The sequence below is a fragment of the Marmota monax genome, unplaced genomic scaffold (assembly GCF_021218885.2).
Source record: "Marmota monax isolate L192 unplaced genomic scaffold, Marmota_monax_Labrador192_F-V1.1 WCK01_AAM20220418_F8-fsc00061, whole genome shotgun sequence".
In the NCBI taxonomy this organism is placed as follows: Eukaryota; Metazoa; Chordata; class Mammalia; order Rodentia; family Sciuridae; genus Marmota; species Marmota monax.
In genome coordinates, this window is record NW_026695230.1 from 13,656,142 (window position 1) to 13,669,568 (window position 13,427).

General features: G+C 35.5%; 1 protein-coding gene across 5 annotated transcripts in view; it reads right to left on the bottom strand.

The window, feature by feature from the left end:
- Positions 1-13,427, bottom strand: part of Mical2 (microtubule associated monooxygenase, calponin and LIM domain containing 2) — a 218,593-nt gene that overhangs the window by 32,121 nt on the left and 173,045 nt on the right. For all 5 annotated transcript variants that reach the window (XM_046437987.2, XM_046437983.2, XM_058576958.1 and 2 more), the window contains one exon: positions 749-867. In XM_046437987.2, the coding sequence (XP_046293943.1) occupies positions 749-867 (119 nt within the window). The remainder of the gene's footprint in view (positions 1-748; positions 868-13,427) is intronic.

Below are 13,427 nucleotides of genomic sequence, written 5' to 3' on the forward strand. Positions count from 1 at the left end.
AATAAATACCACCAGAGCAGTGAACTGCTTCTCTGTCCACCCGGGAAACATTTTAGGTCCAGATATCTATCACCCCTCCCTGGTCCCAGTGGAAAGGCTCCAGCCCCAGTGGATAAAGAAAACACCAGTGGGTTTTGGTTTTGGATGCTTGTCCCTGAGTCTGTGACAGACAGAAACATCTACAGCTTTCTCTATGGGCACGAGAGTTGTTTAAAGTATTCTCTAGAAGTATTAATGTTCCCTAAATGAAGAAGACTGCTGCCTCCCCCGCAGGCACATGGCTAGCCCCTTCTGTTGTAGGATCCTCAGAGTGTCCATGTCTAGATGCATTTCATAGTTCTGATTAGAATAAACATCACATTTTCCATGCAATCTGCCTCTAGTGCTTCTTAAATGAAGTTGTGCTTCCCTCGGGGAAATATGCATCTGCTTGGTGTAATTTTTTCAATGGTTTGCTTGTTGGACCACATATTAAACCAGCTTTTAAGAGCTGCAGTTACCAAATGGTTTCAAGTAAATATGCCTCTTTTTTTCCCTTTCCCAATTAGAGTCCCTGAGAAAGGTTGTTTTTTTTTCTTTTTTTCTTTTTTATGGAGGTAGTTTTTGGGGTATTCCAAGTAAAAAGAAGGGCTGCTTCGGAGGCAAAGCACCATGGTCCTCCTAATGGATTCACTGCTGCTAAGAGCCCACACTGGGTCTGAAACCTGAGGCTGACCAACACCTTGTTTGGTTTTCCAAATGAAGTTACCTTTGACCTCCAGGAAAATGGGGAATCGTATTCTTCATCTGCTGAAGAGGAGGAGGTGGCCGAGGAAGATGGAGAGGCAGCCTCTGTCACCTGGGCTCCAACAGGGATGTGCTTGGAGCCTGAAATGGGAAGAGAAGAACTTACTGAACTGTTAGCTTCTTTTTTTTTTTTTTGCTCTGTGCACCAAAGCTGCCTCTCCCTCCTTGCACTTACCCCATGTCCTCCCTCCCTGCCTTTCCCGAGCTGCACCTGCCAGGAGCTTGGGGAAGCAGTACCTAAGGGCAACTAAAAATTTGGCCCTCTACATTAATTACATTTCTGGATCCCTGCCAAGAGTTTTGCAGCTCTCTTCTCATATTAAAAAAAAAAAGCCAAGAAAACCAAAAAGCAAGGTATTATGCAGAAATCAATTAATTCCTTAAACACCATTTATACGGTATGTTGCTTACAATGCATTCAGAGATGAGATCTATTATTAAAATGCATGTCTGAAGTTAGCTGAGTTACCTAAACACTTGTGTAAGGTTCTTTCTACAGAGTAATTGAATGCAAAAAAGTCGGAGCCAGCTCTTAAACAAATCGCCCTTCTGCGGCTCACAGCATCTGGCACCCATTTTTACTACATGACATCTGCTCAGTGTAAAAGAGCTGGCGTCAGAATGTCTGGTCACAGAAAAAAAAATCCCAAATGTAATCAGAAGCACAAGGACTCTAAGCCTAAGGTTTTATCACATAGTCTCATGCAACATAAATATTTCATTAATTATAGCTAAACAAATGCCACTTTTATTTTCCCAACTTGCAGATATTATCACATCATCGAAGTGATGATTCAAATGCCAGGAAAGGCAGTTCAAGATAGGGATGGCTCAACAACACAGGGCCCACGGACAGCCCAAGCCACGGGCCACGCCAGCCTCTGCACAAGAGGTTGGCAGCCACCATGTGCCCGTGTTAACCAGAATCTCTTTGTGACCCTGCTGGGCACCAGGTGTGATAAGGGTTTCCAGGTACAACAGGAAGCTTTCATTCTTCTCAGCAAGAACATCTGCCCCTACGTATCAACCTGGGACACAGGCATTAATATTTGGATTAACCCGCTCTGGAAACCAAACATCAGAACCAGCTAGTACTCCACGATGGGAAACTTCTCTTCACTCTGCTAATGGCAGCTTGTGTCTGAACACGACTATGTACGGGTGGGCAGAAAGGAGGAAAAGCAATTCCAAGCCAGTTAACATTCTCTCCAGCCTGCCTTCTCCTCCCCATAATTTCCAACTATTCACCCTAGTGGAATAGGCCAAGTTTTACAAAATAAGGGTAATTTTAATCTCCAGGAGCACATTTACATATGCTGTTATTCAGAGCAAAATAATGCAAAACATGTATATAATAACACAGCCTCTCTGGGGAGGGAGTTCACTGTTTTCCACTTTAATTTGCCAGATGGGAAAGCTCAGGTAAAGATAGAATCAGAGAGCAGCATGATACGAAGGAGGCATTGTTAGAGGTGAGCAGAGATTGTTTCCCAGTTCCAGCCACTAATTTACCATGGAGTAATTCAGTCACTGGGCATTTAGTTCTTAGCGTGTGAACTTGAGGAACTAACTTAACTTCCTTGAGTCTCTCAAGAGTAAAATTAATCAATGCAAAGTGCCCCAACACAGTGCCTGGTACTGACTGGAGGTGCTTAAGTTAATGTAGTCAGTATTATAAGCAGCAGCAGCTGCCCCTTCATCATCACTGATCCAAATTAACAATACTTCGGTATTTGCAAAACTGCCTAATTAATAGTCATTTATGGGAAGAGCATAAATTTAAAGTTGGAACTTTTTCTAACTTGCAAAAAATAAGTATTTCCATTAAATTCCATTTTGAAATGGAGGCAAAAATGCTTCCAAATAAAATGCATTTCTTAAACTCTAGCAAGAAAGAAGCTATAGAGTTGTCTCCGAGTCTCCCTCTTCACCCCCTCCATCCATTGTAGAAGGAGGCATTCTGGAGTTCACTTATCATTTGCAGAGTTTTAAAATCTTTGCAGCATTGTTCCACTCTGGCTGTGTTAGAGTAAGCGACTCTGGAATTGATTTCTCACCGCAAAGCACTAGAAATCAGGACAAAATACATGAAGCATCTGTTTCCAAAAATTGGACAACAAGTAGTGCAGAATTATGTTAAAGGCAAGGACAGATGCAAATGAGGAAAGTCCTGCTATCACAGCAGCTTTCTGCCTAAAGGTCCTTTCCAAATTACAGTGCAGATAGGAAGAGCCTAAACTCATACACTTAATGAGTTGAAAAGACAGAAATCAGAGTCTGGACAGATTGAGGCAGCTGGAATGTACAGGACAGAGCACTAGAGAGAGGGAGATAAGGAAAAAAAAAAGACTTCAGCAATAAGCACAGATGTCCCTTTGATCAATTGCTTAATAATGAACTATAGATGCATAGAGAGAAACTGCATGAGTTTGGGCAAATAGCTGCTAGAACTTTGTAGGCTAAGCAGTCTCTGGAGCTTTTATAGGAGAAACATGTTCAAGTTCTAACTAGCCAAGGTTGCACAGACCTTTGAGACATTTAGAGACCATAGATGTCACAATTATTAATAGAAATAAATTAGCCTAAAGTAAATGTTATTATAGACTCACTTGAGCAAAGCTTAAAAACAAGTCTTGGTGGGAAAAAAGTGATCTGCAAGTTACTTTACTGCCCACCACACATTCTTTACTCCCTATTTAATATTATTTAACTAAAAAAAATCTAGACACTCTACAAAGCAATATTCATAATGTTTAGCAGCTGGTAAACAATTACTAGGTATGTAAAAAAGCAGGGTAAATCAGATAAGAGAAAAATCAATCAATAAAAGCAGACCCAGAAATGACAGGTCTGCTGGAATCAAGAAACTATTATGATAAAATAGCTATTATGAAGGTGCTCAAGAATTTAAAAAAATAATTCTACCCCCCCAAAAGCTAATAAATCAATTTATCAAAATTGTAGGATACAAAATTTACAAATGAAAATCTATGAATTTTTAAAATATATCAACATCAAACTATCTGAAAAAGGAATTGTAGAAGCAGGGAGTAGAATGGTGAACACATACTAGAAGACAGGGAATAGGAGATATTGGTCAAAGGATTTAAATTTTCAGTTAAATTGAATAATTTTAAGAGATCTATCATCCAACACAGTGATAATAGTTAAATGTTTTATATTCTTGAAAATTGCTAAAAGAATAGATTTAAAGTATTCTCGCAAAATATTATAAGCATGTGAGATAATTCATACATTAATTAGTTCTATCAAGTCATTCCATAATGTGTGCATTGTAAAGCATCATGCTATACTGGACAAATCTATACAGATTTTGCCCATTAAAATAAACAATTAAGCTGGGCATGGTGGCACATGCCTGTAATCCCAGTGGCTCAGGAGGCTGAGGCAGGAGCATTGCGAGTTCAAAGCCAGCCTCAGAAAGAGTAAGGCGCTAAGCAACTCAGTGAGAATAAATACAAAATACCTATTTTGTATTTATTTAGAGACATGTGTATTTTGTATTTATTTAGAGACATGTGGCTCAGTGGTTGAGTACCCCTGAATTCAATCCCCAGTACTCCCTCCCCCCAAATTATAATAATCAACTAATTAATTTTTTTTAAATCTAAATGTAGCAAATGAATTCAATGAGAACAGAAGTTGAATGTATAAAAAAGAACCAAACAGAACCTATAAAATGAAAAATACAAAACTGAAATGAAAATTTCACTGGATCATTTTCACAGAAGATTAAGCATTGCAAAGAAAAAAAAATCAGTGGAATTAACAACAGCAACAAAAACTATTCAAAATGAAGCACAAGGGAGAAAATTAACAAAATGAACTAAAAAGATGACCAAGAACCTCAGTGACAAAATCGAGTAGTCTAAAATACATGTTTACAGTGCCAGGAAATGGGAGAAATGGGAACCAAAAAGGTAGTTGATGCAATATTGTTGAAAACCATCCAAACTCAATGAAAACTATGAATCTACAGTTCCAAGAAGCTCAATAAACCACAATCAGGATAAACAGAAAGAAAATCACAGTAAGGTTCATGATAATAAAATTACTGAAAATCAGAGAGAGAGAAACCCTTAAAAGCACACAAAGAAAAATGTTACATTGCACACAGAGAAACAAGGATAAGGATGTTCACGTACATCCCATCAGGACCTAAACAGGTTGAAAGACAATACAACAATATCATTAAAGAGCTGAAAGAAGAGGGCGGGGGTGCAGAACCTATCAATGAAGGCAAAGCTAAGGTTTTTAAAAAATCTTATTTCTTTTTTGAAGACAAAAGCTGGGATTTGTTGTTAGCAGATATGCATATAAAATGTGAAAAAATCTAGATGTTATATGAAATGAATAATTCCAGAAATAGTAAACATAAAGTTTTTTTTTTCTCTCTCTCTTTTTTTTTTTTTTTACTATTTCAGGTAACTTAGATGGAAATATAGATAATAAGAAAGAAAGAAAGAAAGAAAGAAGATCCTTTTTAAAACATGCATTGAAGCAAAATGTAATACAAAAATAATAAAAATGGGGCTGGGATCACAGCTCAGTGATAGAGTGCTTGCCTCGCATATGGAGAGCACTGAGTTCAATCCCTAGCACCACATAAAAATAAAATAAAAGTACTGTGTCTATCTACAACTAAAATAAAAAAAATATTTAAAAACAACAAAAATGTTGAAAGAAAAAACTATACAGTTGTCGTATACTATACCTGTAGTGGCATAGTATTATTTTAGGTAGGCTATGATAAATCAGTAATTCAAATTATAAACCATAAACTACCTACTATAAATACACATATACCTCCCTTAAGCATATATAGATATAATTAATAAGCCAGTATCAGAAGCAAAATAATATGTTAGAAATCTCGATTGAACCAAAAGAAGGAATGGAAAGGAAATAAAATTACATGACACATATAAGAACAAATAGCAAAATAGTAGATTGAAAATCAACTATATTAGATATTCACTAAATGTAGATGGTCTAAGCTTTATTATTTTAAAAGTAGAGATTATCCGATTAGATTTTAATAAAGCAAGAACTTACTATATACTACTTACAGTAAATCTATCTTAAATATAAGGAGAAGCTAAAAGACAAAAGATAGAAAAACTGTAGTATGAAAACACTAATCGTAACAAAGCTCATGTGGTTATATCAAAGTAGTTTTAGGACAAGAAATAAGAACAGAAATAATATTCCATAATAAAAATGTAAATATGTCAAAAAGATAAGATATTAAATGCAGATGCACTAAATTACAGAGCTTCAAAATATATGAAGCAAAAATTGATTGTACTGAAAGGATAAATATATAATTCCAAAATTACAGTTAGGAGTATTAACTCTCCTCTCAGTAATTGATAGCGTAAGTAACATTAGAGTACATGGCTTGGGAGCACTACTGAACAACTTAACCTACTTCATATCGTGGAACACTACACCAAACAGCAGCAGATTCTTTACAAATGTACATGAAACATTCCCTAAGACAGACCTATGTTGAGCTATCACACCATCTCGATAAAGGAAATTGAAGTCACGAAAAATTCTCTTGACCACAAAGGAATTAAATTAGAAATTAGATCATCCATGAATCCACCAATTTAATATATGAGAAATTCTTGCTGGACTGCAATTACATACTTCTTAAGAGCATCATCCGGCCTATACCAGACTTACCATGGCCTACCACAGAGGTCAAGGGAGGTTAATGGAACACTGAAAATCAAACACACGTCTGTATCAACATCGCCACCCTAACCTAACTAGAATGAGGGTGGGATTTTAAAAAGTAAAACACAGAAACAAAAGAGAAGGAACAGAGAGAAAAGGAGTGAAGACAACAGTTGATAAGATTTATTGTAAAATTTGGAAAATGGAGAGAGGATAGATATGGGTTGAGAAAAGTGGAAGTAGGGGTGCTTACAGAGTAGAATTGCCTTGAGTGGGCCATATCCCAGAAAAACTCAGGAACAGACACTTCAGCACTAAGGAATCAACAAATTAAGTGTGAGAATGAGGTATCATACTGAATATAGAGAAGAAACACAAAACCAAACCAAACAAAAAGATAGAAATAAATAATTAAAAGATACCTGGGAAAATCCCTAAGTATTTTTAAATTAGAGAACACTTTTATAATTAACTCATAGATCAAAGAAAAAAATCACAAAGAAAATTAAGAGCAATTTGAACTAAACAAAAATATCAAAATTTGTAGGATGCAGCTAAAGATGGGCTTAGAGGGAAATGTATGACTTTAAATATTTGTATTAAAAGAAAAGAAAGGCTGAAAGTCAATGACAAACTTATGTTGTAAGTGGCTCTGGAGGCTGAATCATGAGGCTGAGAGTTGAAAGCCAACCTCAGCATTGGCAAGACACTTAGCAACTCAGTGAGACCCTGTCTCTAAATAAAATACAAAAATAGGGCTGGGGATGTGCCTCAGTGGTTGAGTGCCCCTGAGTTCAATCCCCAGTACCAAAAAAAAAAAAAAAAGTTGGAAAATATGACTATGTTCCCTAAAAACCTAGTGAAAGGTCTTTAGGTAAACAGAGCATGCCCTTGAAGGGAGATAGCAGGACCTCAGTTCCTTCCTCAACTCTTTTGTTCCCTGGTCTCATGATGAGCAGTTATCTCCCTGAACTGTCACCATGATACGCTGCTGTGCTGTAGGGCCAAAAGCAATGAGATCAGTCAATCATGGACTGAAACCTTAAAAACTTGAGTCAAAATAAACCTTATCTCTTTGTAACTCAATTATCTCAGGTATTTTGTTTTACAGTAATGGAAGGCTGACTAACACAAGGATATTATTTACAAATATAGAAATAATAACTGGAAATAATAATAATAAGCTGAAGTAATTAAAAGCAAGTACCTGTAGAGGATGGTTGGGCCAGTGAGGAGAATGAGAGCAGGATCTCAGGTTTCATTATAAATCATTAGTAATATTTGATTTTTAATATTATTTAATATTTGACTTTGATAATTTGAAAATTTTAGAGCATAATTTGTTATAGCAGGTATCCTGCCCAAATTTGTAAAAGAAAATATTAATAATGAGCATGCATACAAACCTTCCATTTGTTCTCACCCCTGAAATAACCACACTGTTGTACCAGCACTTGTTTTTGCATACATTTCTCTGTATCTATTCAAATAAAAATTCACATAGAAAATATACACCTTATGTTCAAAGAAGGACAGATGATTATAAAACTGGCTTTCCATATAAACAATGGAATAATAGTATTAAATAATGAAAGATACTAACTCCCCCCCACCAAAAAAAGATACTGACTTCCAATTTGTAATCTATATTCTGAAGAAATATCCTTTAGAAATAAAGGCAAAAGTTCAGAGAAATGAAACCTAAGAGTATTTCTCTTCACACTAAAAGAAATCCTAAAAGGGGGTTCTTTTGGGTGGCAGGGCTGGGTATACAAACAGGGTCTCACTGAGTTGTTTAGTGCCTCACCATTGCCGAGGCTGGCTTTGAACTTGAGATCCTCCTGCCTAAGCCTCCCAAGCCACTGGGACTACAGGCATGCATCACTGCACCCAGCTAAAAAGGGGTTCTTTAAGAAAAGAAAATTCACTGTGTGTGTGTGTGTGTGTGTGAGAGAGAGAGAGAGAGAGAGAGAGAGAGAGAGAGAGAGAGAGAGATCTCCTTCCCAAAGAGAAAATAGGAACACTGATTGTTTAAAATTTAATTATAATCTCCATGGCCTTAAGATAGGTATAAAATTAAAATATGTGACAGCAACATCATAAAAGTTGGAAGAAGATAAATGGAGTTTAAAGTTTTCTAAAGTTCTTAGGCTATTCAGGAACAGATAAGAAAATTAATTTAACATAGATTCATTTTAGTCATCAATTAACATTATAACCTCCTGGGTAACCACCAAAATATTAATAAACAAACTATGTATAATTATATGTACTATATATTATGATTACCATAACTATTAAATAAAAAAGAAACTGCATTCAAAAATGCAAAGAAAAGCAAAAGAAGCAAGAAAATATGAGATCAAATTAATGAAAACCAAATAGTAAGCTGAGATTTAAATCCACATATATCATAATAATGCTAACTGCAAGTGGACTAAATAACAAAATAAAAGGGAAAGACTATCAAATCAGATTGTAAAAAACTCAAACTATATGCTGCTTATAAGAAACTTTCAGAACAAAGTAAGTTTACAATGAGAGAAAAAGATATCATGTAAAAAAAAATTACAAGAAAGCTAGCATAGCTACATTAAAAATCAGACAAAGACTTCAAGGCCGAAAAATATTGCAAAAATAAGAGATGATGATCCCAGTGTCAATGTAAAAGTATACTATAGCAGTCAAATATGGATGCAGCTAATAGAATAGCCTCAAAATATATAAAGCAATAATCTATTGAACTAAAACTAGAAAATAATCAAAACCTCAATCATTTTCAGATATTTTAAACATAGCTCTCTGATCAGGTGATAGAAAAATCAGACCAAAATATCAGTAAGGATATAAAGGATAGGAGCAAACACTACCATAAATTTGACCTAATTTCTAAGTACAGAGAACATCACATCCAAAAAGTAGAGAATATACATTTTTTTCCAAGCACATGCAGAACATTTACCAAGTTGACTTGATAAGCCAAATCATAAAGCAAGTATCAACAAATCTCAAAAGATTAATCCATATGTAGTATGTATTATGACAATTGTGAAATTAAGCTAGAAATCATAAAATGATGTAGAAATTAAACAATACTATTACACTAAAATTGACTGATGATAAAAGCAAGTCATAATGAAACAACTCTGATTCAGTTAAAGCAGTGACTAAAGGGAAATTCAGGGCTTTTAAGAAGGCATGTATTAAGCAGACGAAAATTTGAGACTGAATGCTCTAAGATCCATCTCAAGAAGGTAAAAAGAGCCACGAATTGAACTTCAAGATAAAAGTAAGAAAACAATTAACAGAATTAATTGTGAAAGATAAACTAATAAAGCTCCTCTAAGTGTCTTGTCCAGTAGAAATATAAGCCGTGTATGTAATTTATACATTAAAAATGTAAAAAGAAATAGATGAACATAATTTTACCCCAAATTTCAAAAATATTATCATTTCAATTTGCAATTTATGCAAAAACTATGAATAAGTTATTTTACATTACTTCTTTCATACTAAATCTTCAAGAGTCGATGAATATTTTACATCTATAGCATATCGTAGTTCAGGTGCTAAGTTTTTAATGGCTAATATGAAATACAATCCTATCAAAACTAAAGGTGTATTTAACAGAAAAACATTATACACCACTTCCATTTTTTAAAAAATTCATTAAAATTAAAAAACTTAAAAATACACTTCCTCACTCACTCTAGCCATGTCTCAATTGTGAAATAGGGATTGCTGTATTCGTTTAGTACATTTCTAGAAGGTGATGTAGAACATTAACATGACCTTGGAGTAGGGAAAGATTTCATAAACAAAAATGCAAAAATTAATAATAAAGGAAGATACTATAAATTTCACTTTATTAAAGTAGGTACTTCCAGTTTATCAAAAGATACATTTAGGGGCTGGGATTGTAGCTTAATGGCAGAGTGCTTGCCTAGCAAATGTGAAGCACTGGGTTTGATCCTCAACACAACATAAAAAAGTGAATCAAAAAATGAGAGAAGATATTTGCAATACAGATATCTGACAAAGGACTGATTAACCAGAATCAACACAGATTAGGAATCAATAAAGAAAAGACTGACAACACATAAGAATATGAGCCAAAGATTTAAAGACTTCATACAAGAGAATACTTAAATAAACCTATGAAAAATACGCAACACCATTATCAGGTAAATGCAAATCAAAGTAATGAGATGCTATCACACACCTACAAATACAGCAATATCAACAGGAAAACAAAACAAAACTGAGATTACCAAGTATGTGGAGCGAGGGGAGGTCTCCTGTCTGCTGGAGGGCCTATAGATTGTAACAACCACTTGGAGAAACTGACTATACTGCATCAATTAAATCAACTCTTCCACCTACTCCATGACCTAGCAATTCCACTGCTAGGTGGATGCTCACAAAGCTTCTCTCCTTGGCTGAACTCTGACCAGGATCCTCTGAACCCTCTTCTCCATTGGTCTTCAATCTCAGCCTATAAAAAGTTATAGACTCTCAACACAAATGATCGTTCACCCCCCCCACCCCCCCCCCCACACACATATTAAAATACTTATATACTAATGTAGTTTCTGACAGCTCAAGATCATACCCTTAGGGATGATCCTTAGGTACCTAAGAAAGCTCAGTTGCCAAAAGACTTTCCTGTTTATTTTAGCCAACACCCAATGATATCCCCTGCCCTGTTCTTAGACTACTTACTAAAAAGGGTTCCCAAATGTAAATCCTTCCTCTGTCCCTTTGAGATGTCTATGTGTCTCCTTTAACTCAAGAGCATCTTTCTCAAGGACATGAAAGCCATTCTCTTAAAGTATAATCACCACAAAGGATAGGGTCACTGTCTCCCAGTCTCTGTTGGAAGACAGATTCTTTAACTGCCAGTTAATAGACACAGCTAGCTTAATCTGTCTTTATACAGATTAGCCTTTGTAAATTTTTACTTCCTTGACTCTACTGAGCCCCTTCCACCCTGCCTCATTCTCCCTGTAAGGCACCCCATTGACTTCTATAGAAATCAAAGTTGATTTCATATCATACTGGAACTTCTTCCTACTGCAATAGTATATTACTGATTAAAATTTGTCCTTACTACTTTAGTGTCTAGCTTCATTTATCTTTGGCAACATCTAACAGAAATGAGCACATGCATGCACCAAAGGTATGTATAAGCTTGCTTGAAGCAGCATCATTCATAATAAAAACAACTGAAAACAGCCTCAATACCTAGAAACAGAATGCACAAATAAATTGTGAAATATTCATACAATGGGATGAAATACAGAAACTAAAAAGAATAAACCAATTCTGCACATAACAACATGGATAAATCCACCACCCCCATAATGTTCAGTGAAGATAGCCAGGCACAAAAGAGTACATACTTGTCTGGCTTCCTACTGCACAACCAATTACCTAGCTTTACAATTACCTAGGTTTTATTATTTAAGGCTCAGTAGGTCAGAAGTCCAGGCATAACTCCACCAATACTTTGCCCAGAGTCTTACAAGGCTGACATCAAGGTGTCAGCTGAGCTGCAGTTCTCATCTGTAGCTCAATGTCCTCTTTCAAGCTCATTCAGTCTGTTGTCAAAATTCAGTTCCTATTGGTTGTAGGGCACAGGGTCCTTTTTCTCTGTGGCTGTCAATCTTAACTCCTAAAGGCCATCTGTTCATGGCCTTCTCACAATGTGACAGTTTACTGCTTCTTCTAGGCCAGCAAAATCATGTCTTTCAGGCTTAGAATCCAGTCTCTGACCTTGGAAAGTCCTTGTTAAGGGATTGCCTGATTAAGTTAGGCCTGCCCAGGATGATCTCCCTTTTGATTAACTCCAAGTTGATTGTTTTGGGACTTAATTATGTCCTTAAAATCCCCTAACCTAATCACAGGATGGAGTGAAATGTTCCCACCATACTCTAGGGGACAAGATTGTGCATAATTCTTCCTACTACAATATCAAATTATTTTATTTTTTAAAGTGAAAAAATTAAAATGCTGCAAAAATAATCTAAGCTGATAGGAGTCAGGTGGCAATCCTTTTGTTGGGTGGGGTATACAGAGGGAGTAATGAATGAGGAGGCATCTGTGTTCGGCGAATGTTCTGTAGCTTAACCTCAGAGACAAAAACATAGTGGTGTACTTTGTAAAAACTCATCAGTTGTAGACATAATATTTAAAGACTTTAAAGGTGTTATACTGCAATAAGTTTATATAAACATAAAAAGGTTTTCAGGGGGCTTTCTTTAATTATACACAAGAATGATAGCTAGCATTAAAATTGTGTAAGATGGGCATTGGTAAGTACTTGAAATTAGTTTATGCCCCTAAGCCATTTAAATATCCAGATAAGTTTACATGTATCTTTAATTTGCTTAGAAAGTTTTCTTGTAAAAATAAGATAAATGCAGAGACAGCAGTGTCACTGTATGCATTTGCTGGAATGGACAGGAAATAGAAGACTGATGGGCCTAATCTGATGGGATTGATAAAATCTTTACATCCTTAGCATATAATCTAGGAACACCTTTAAGAAACACAAGGATCTTCTAAGAGAGAGGCCCAGGCATTATTTGCAGAGCTGGCCAGTCCAGATCTAATTCCCTTCTCTACACTCCCATTCTGTTCTAAGCCAAGGAAGTCACACAATTTCATGTTGAATATACAGGAATACATCTCTCCATAAAAATCAGGAAAATATATTACCCAACTTATTGTAATCAACACATACAGAAGTCACATAAATGTGATGTCAGTGAACTGTAGACCAATCTTAACTATATTAATGAAAAAATTAATAAAATTCAATGCTTTATTTAAGAATAAAACATTACTAAACAGACTTGGAAAGTATATTAAAATAAGAACTTAAGATTAAGTGGTTCACCAATGCAAAGATGGTTCAATAGCCCTAAATCTAT